The sequence below is a fragment of the Trypanosoma cruzi genome, genomic scaffold (genome assembly GCF_000209065.1).
Source record: "Trypanosoma cruzi strain CL Brener 1047053517155 genomic scaffold, whole genome shotgun sequence".
Lineage (NCBI taxonomy): Eukaryota > Euglenozoa > Kinetoplastea > Trypanosomatida > Trypanosomatidae > Trypanosoma > Trypanosoma cruzi.
This window is the reverse complement of record NW_001849539.1, coordinates 234,235-240,185: the sequence shown is the minus strand read 5'-3', so window position 1 is coordinate 240,185 and position 5,951 is coordinate 234,235. Positions and strand designations below refer to the sequence as shown.

Below are 5,951 nucleotides of genomic sequence, written 5' to 3'. Positions count from 1 at the left end.
TGCATGAAAGCAGGGGGTAGTGGGGCGGCGGGTGTGAAACACCGTGTGGTCGTCGTAAGTGGTCGATCAAAGGAAGGCCGATACCCAGCGGGCGGTTGATAATCCTGGCACACCATAAATGCCTCCATGGAGGCATTCCGAGAGGATCTAGGCTTGGCAATTATGACATGCCGAAAAAAAACCTCGGACTTTGCTACAAGAAAAGGCGTATTGGGGCCACGAAAAATTTTTGTTACAAATGTCCCCCCACAACGCAAAACAAACGTCGTTATGTTCAACGCCGCCAGCAGCAAATGATGTTGCAAGTACTCATCCAACTCATGCATCCCTGTTACGTCGGGGGCACCATCGCACACAACAAGATCTGCCTTCTTCTCACAACTGTTTGTATGATCGGAATAACTTTTTCTCCCACCTGGTGCTAATGATGGGCGTCTCGCTGTGGATCGGCCTCCCTTGTCTGTTTGTATTGCAAATTTATCTTCTTCAGAGTCCACATACGCATCGTTCACTGACGCCGTGTCTTCTTTGATGTTAAGTAAACGAATAATCTCCCGTGCGGTGGCCTCGCTCGTGATGTCTCCCTGCAGCAACTGGACACCTTCAATCGGCATCATCTCCTGCAGATCCACGGCCACAATACGTGGGGCGCCTGATGACCGCTTCTCAGTTCTGCCACCCACTTCCTCGCGTAAATGTCTCGCCAGCAACTGCGACCAACTGCCCGGTGCCGCACACAAATCCACAACGCCTGTCTGAATGTCATCTCGGTTCAAAATATTAAACTCTTCGTGCAATTGTAGCAGTTTATATGCACTCCTCGCACGATATCCCTCTTCCTTTGCCTTGCGGTAGTATATATCCCGCTTGTCCTTTGATGCGCGCCCCATTTCCGTCCTGTACTTCTTCTCTCCCCCCTTTCCCCCACCACCACCACCACCACACACACACACACTCTCTCTCTCTCTCTGCATCCCCCCACACGATCGTAACGACACATCGCCAACAACATGGGAAAAAAAAAAGGGGGAAAAAAGGCACTTCACAGTAAAGAATGACCAGAAACAATTCCACGTTTATTCTTCCCTTTTTTTTTTTTCTTTCTTTTTCTTTTTCTTCACTCGCAGGTTATTATGTATCATAAAAGAAGAAAAAAGGAAAAAAAAAAAATTTGAAAGTTGTAAAGACATGTTAACTTCCGTTTAGCCATGCCTTTTTGTTAGTTTGTTTTTCATTTTTTTCGCCTCTTCTTCTCTCTATCTTTCTTTCTTCCTTTTCTTCTACTCTTTTTTTAATCGCGTAAAATAATAAATGGTATGAAGAAGCATATTAAGGAAAACAAGAAATAATAAATGACAAATCAACTGTCTATTTTTGAATCTGCACGCATTCTCTCTACTCATCCCTCCCACCCACCCAACCACCACCCCTCACCTCACCTCTTGTGTTCCCCTGCGTGAGTGTACATGAATGCATCCAACGACGCCCCGGTTAAAGGAGTAGGGAGGAGCAAAGGGCCAGTGATAACTTAACCCTCCTCCCTCTACTCCTCCTCTATTCATTCATCCTCTCTCTTTTGAAAGCCTTTCCCCACTTCCTTTCTCATCCCACACACACTGGCCCGTATCCCATCCTTCTTCCCTTCTTCATCTTTCTACCATCTTCATTCTTCCCTCAAACCATACGCTTCTTGTGGTGTTTTGCCACCTCTTGGCGTACTCGATCCTCATACTCCTTTCGATCGCGCATGTACACCTTATACGGCTCCTCCTGCGCAGGGTCCTTGATATTTGGATTGTCAAGTAGCTCCTGAATAGCAAGAAGGATCTGCTTAATGGTAATGCTTGGTCGCCAATCCTTCTCCTCGTTCAGAATTGATAGACAGACAGTACCACTGGGATATACGTTGGGGTGGAACAATACCGGGGTAAAGACGCATTTGGGTGGCCTGGTAGGGTAGTCCTCTGTAAAGTGCAGCAGGAGACGAAATTCACCACCCTCAAAGGGCGTGCCGGGCTTACCAGGAATACCAGCCTCCCACTCAAGCAAATCCAAACCACCACTAACACCACTACCTGCTGCCGTCGATGATGCCAATGGACCCTTCGCGTCTTTACTGCTGCCTCCTGTCGATGCGGTAGGGGCGGTGTGACTCCTGCTAGCGGAGCCTGTGCTGCCGGCTGTTGTAGAAGAAGACGCATTCGCCGTCGCAGTAGAAGCGGCGGTCGATGTGAGTGTTGTTGCATCTTGTGAAGCTTGAGAAGAGAAGGCGAGAGGCGCAGAGGAAGCGGGTTTCTCGCGTGGCCGGGCCCAAAAGCCAAATGGACGGTCCTTCCGCCACGCCTTACGCTCCTCACGCAGACGCGCCTGCGCCAAAGAAAGTCCTGACATTATAATTTCTTTTTTTTTTTTTTTTTTGCTCCCACAGTTACTCGTTTTCTTCTTGCTTTTGGTGGGTCCCCCCCTTTTTTTTTTTTTTTTTTTATTATTACTATTATGGATGTATCCCTTCTTCTTTCCTCGGTGCATACATGTATGCACGTCGTGGCAGTTTGCATGGGAACAAATGAGAGAAAAATGGAAAAAGAAAGAAGAAGAAATGATAGTAGAGACAAGAGTACCAGCAGACGTCGTGCTTTCCTTCTTGTTGCCTTCGCGTAATCACCCGCCCCATCCCTGCACCCTTTGTAAATGCATGGCGCGTGTATACTACGCATATATTCCTTCCGGTCTTCCTTTCACTCAACTCCACCGCACCTCCAATAAATATCGCACATGCACACATGCAGACAAAACTTTTTCTTTCATCCTCATTCTCATCAAGACCAAAAAACAACCATGACAACAAAATTCTCCATTATCTCCTTCTGTCTTTCCCACCCTCTTCACCCATTCTCTCTCTCTCTCTTAGAAAACATGTCTACAAGGCGTTCTCTTACCCGATAACCTTCACACAACCAAGTGGTGGCACCACCTGAACAAACGGATACGCATGAAGTCGCTTTGATGCGCTATCAATGTGTCGATTCATGCGAAGTGTACCCTGTACAAGCACCGTGCTGCCTAGCCGCACCTGTTCCTTTAGCAATGCGGCAGGGAAGTTATCACCCATGCAACGGATGACTATCAGTTCCTTCTCGCTCTCTGGACTCAATTCTGCACCCTCGTCCCCTGTGTTGGATGTGGCGTTCTCTCCGTCAATTTCCAACACATACTGCGTCACCGCCATTGTGCCAATGAAACCATGTTGAACATCCGCGATACGTCCCAGAAGCACAGTGTTACTCCCAGCCCGTACGTGGACATTAAGTGCCTTTTGCTCCACCGCTGCGGGTGGGGCAGCCTTCTGCAACATCTCTGGCAACGACGCCGCCTTCACTGCATCCTGTATTGTTTCCTCACGCATGCCAATCGTGTCATCGTCCTTGAACGCATGGGTATTCGGGTCGACAGCGCTATCGCTGGTTTTTCCCGTTCCACTGTTGTCACTTGGCTGGGGAGCATGTAACGCCGAGCTCCGCTGCGTTTTGTATAAACTGTGAAGCTGCTCCTCCGACAGCTCCTCCCCCTCGTGCGCCGACTCCACGTGGTCAAAGAGTGCGTCCAGCAGTCGAAAGGAAGGAATCGCATTGGAATCTTGTGCCTCAGCCTTCTTTCTTTGCTTCTCCGCACAAAGGGGGCACACAAAGCGACGCAGGGATGCCGACCGCGTTAAACTCGGCCGTGACGCCCGAAGTCGATCCTTCAATTTATCCTGCACCCTACCGGAACTGGTACCGGTAACAGAAGCAGCAGAAGCCGTGACGCTAGAAGTCTTTGTTTTACTGCCAAGAGGAATGCCATTCGCCACGCCGTTTGGTGTGGACGCCAAAGGTGGCGTTTCCCGTGCCACCTGCAACTGTGCCTCAAGCTCCTCCTGTGGAATGAACGGATTGATAGGCTCCTTTTCAAGTTCCTGCAGTACCGCATTGGGAGAGTCGCCAAAGGGGTTCGGGTACTTTTTTACAAGTTCTTTTATAGGCACGCTCATACCTGGTTTCTGCGCCCTTGCAGCACTCATGGAGCCACTAGAGAGCATACTTGGTTTCTTTATCCCCGGGGCGGCACCCTCCGGCGTGGCGCGGGCCGTGGGCTTCGCATTTGCCTCTATTTCCTTTCGTCGGTCTGCGGTGCCTTCCACAACGGTGTTAAAGGGAACATACGCATTGGGATCATTTTGTTTGGGGATGTCGTCACGACGTGCAGCAACGTCGTCCCAAATTTCCTTAATGAGCTCATCCACGAGCTCCTCACTCGGTAAAGCCAATGTCGCCTTGTTGTACGGCATCTTCGCAGTGCTGACCTCCGCACCAGACGACCCGCCGTCCTTACTTGGTTGCTGCGTTTTGGCAGACTCCGCCGCCCCTACTCCTCCTGCGGTTCCATGTTCACTGGCGCCCGGTCCTCCCTTTTCCGCCCCAGTCGCTTTTGACGCTGTTTCCTTCGCCGTTCGTGCAGGGGATGTGGGGGTCACAGCTGTCGCCACGGCCTCCTCGATAATTTCACCCTCTCCAGGCCCCGTCCCCACCGCCGCCTTTGGATCCGATGGATGTTTCAACTTCACATGTTGCTCTGCAGAGAACTCCAGACGAAACGCCTTCCCGCAGGCGGTGCAGTGAAACCGCATCGTTGGGTCCGGCGGTAAATGCCGCACCAACACGGCGGTTCCACCCCCGCCTTTCGCCGAAGTTGCGCTTTTCGTGGTCGTAGGCGTAGACGCTATGGAAGCCTTTGTCACGACTGTCACCATCGGGGAGGCGTCGTCAATGATGAGTTTTCTGGTGCCTGTGGTGTGGAGCGGCGGAGGGAGATGGGTGGGTTCGTATGCCAACTGCATCCCACGCAGTCGCTCCAGCTGCACAGCCGGAAACATCACCTCCGGCACTTCGGGTGGCGTTCCGCTTGGACTCATCTGCGGCGGCACATTAAGCAGAACACCGTGTTTCTTGTGTGCCTCCTCCAGCAGCAAGAAGTGCACGTCCACCTCCTCAAAAAGAAAGTCCTCATGGAAATGAAGCTCTCTCGCCTCACCTGGGGCAAAAGCCTCACGAGCACCACAAGCATCCGCATGCACGGCGCTGTTGTCATCCCCGGCGGCGGAAGAAGACGGGATGCAAGAGGCGGAGGCGGAGGCGGCAGTCTCCCCCGCGGTCTGTGAAGATGTGCTCACCCACCGTAGCGAGCGTGGGCCGTTATGTAATATCATGAATGCGTCTGAGAAATGCGCCATCGCCATGGATGCACGCGAAACTCTACGCCAGTTCCTCCATGCATTGCAGGTCAAAATGCCTGCAGGACGGCAGCGACCGCGATGAGTCAAGCGCTTCATGGGCAGCAACTTTTTTTGTGTGCGTGTCTTTCAAGAAGTAAACAAACACACACGCACACGACGGTGTCAAAATGATTTCCAGAGGCCCAATGCAGGAAGTCCAGCACCTCCCTTCTTTTCTCTCTTCTTTTTTTTTTTTTTCTCTCCGTCGCAGAGACGTTAAACGAGTTAAAAAATAAAAATGAAAAATAAACAAATAAATAAATAAGACAAAAACAGTTGGGACGTCACCGCCAGCCATGTCATTCATGTGCACTTTCACGGACAAACGGAGCCGACTGGCAGACATCACATGCACATCTTTGCAAGCCCCCCCCCCCCCCCCCAAGCACGAGCAATTTTCTCTCTTTTTTTTTTTTTATTTTCCTTGAAATTCTTCCACCACTGCAATCGAGCACCGCACTGAGACACACACACACATACACACACACATGCGCATAACAAATGTTCTAAATTCAATTTCATGTTTGTTATGCATCCCCTTTTTTTCTTTTTTTTTTTTTTTTTTTTGCTTTTTTTCTTCTTTCCCCCACCCCTTCCCTCTCATTTCATTCACCGCGTGGTTCATTTCAGGCGGTCACGT

General features: G+C 50.6%; 3 protein-coding genes across 3 annotated transcripts, besides 8 other annotated features; all 3 read right to left on the bottom strand.

Annotated features, from left to right (window-relative positions):
* Positions 1-890, bottom strand: Tc00.1047053503515.7 (ribosomal RNA methyltransferase, putative; the record flags this gene model as incomplete). The annotated part of the gene is made up of 1 exon (XM_799353.1): positions 1-890. A coding segment is annotated over one exon (890 nt), but the record flags the coding sequence as incomplete, so codon positions are not given.
* Positions 1-5,951: a sequence feature (heterozygous, Esmeraldo-like haplotype).
* Positions 1,088-1,118: a microsatellite.
* Positions 1,228-1,293: a sequence feature (CT-rich).
* On the bottom strand, positions 1,675-2,391 carry Tc00.1047053503515.14 (ubiquitin-conjugating enzyme E2, putative; the record flags this gene model as incomplete). Its single annotated transcript, XM_799354.1, has 1 exon — positions 1,675-2,391. The coding sequence occupies one exon, from the start codon at positions 2,389-2,391 to the stop codon at positions 1,675-1,677; it is 717 nt and encodes a 238-aa protein (XP_804447.1).
* Positions 2,397-2,490: a sequence feature (T-rich).
* Tc00.1047053503515.20 (RNA-editing complex protein MP81, putative) lies at positions 2,936-5,368 on the bottom strand (the record flags this gene model as incomplete). Its single annotated transcript, XM_799352.1, has 1 exon — positions 2,936-5,368. One exon carries the CDS (start codon positions 5,366-5,368, stop codon positions 2,936-2,938), a length of 2,433 nt encoding a protein of 810 aa, XP_804445.1.
* Positions 5,480-5,515: a sequence feature (T-rich).
* Positions 5,529-5,576: a microsatellite.
* Positions 5,776-5,800: a microsatellite.
* Positions 5,851-5,894: a microsatellite.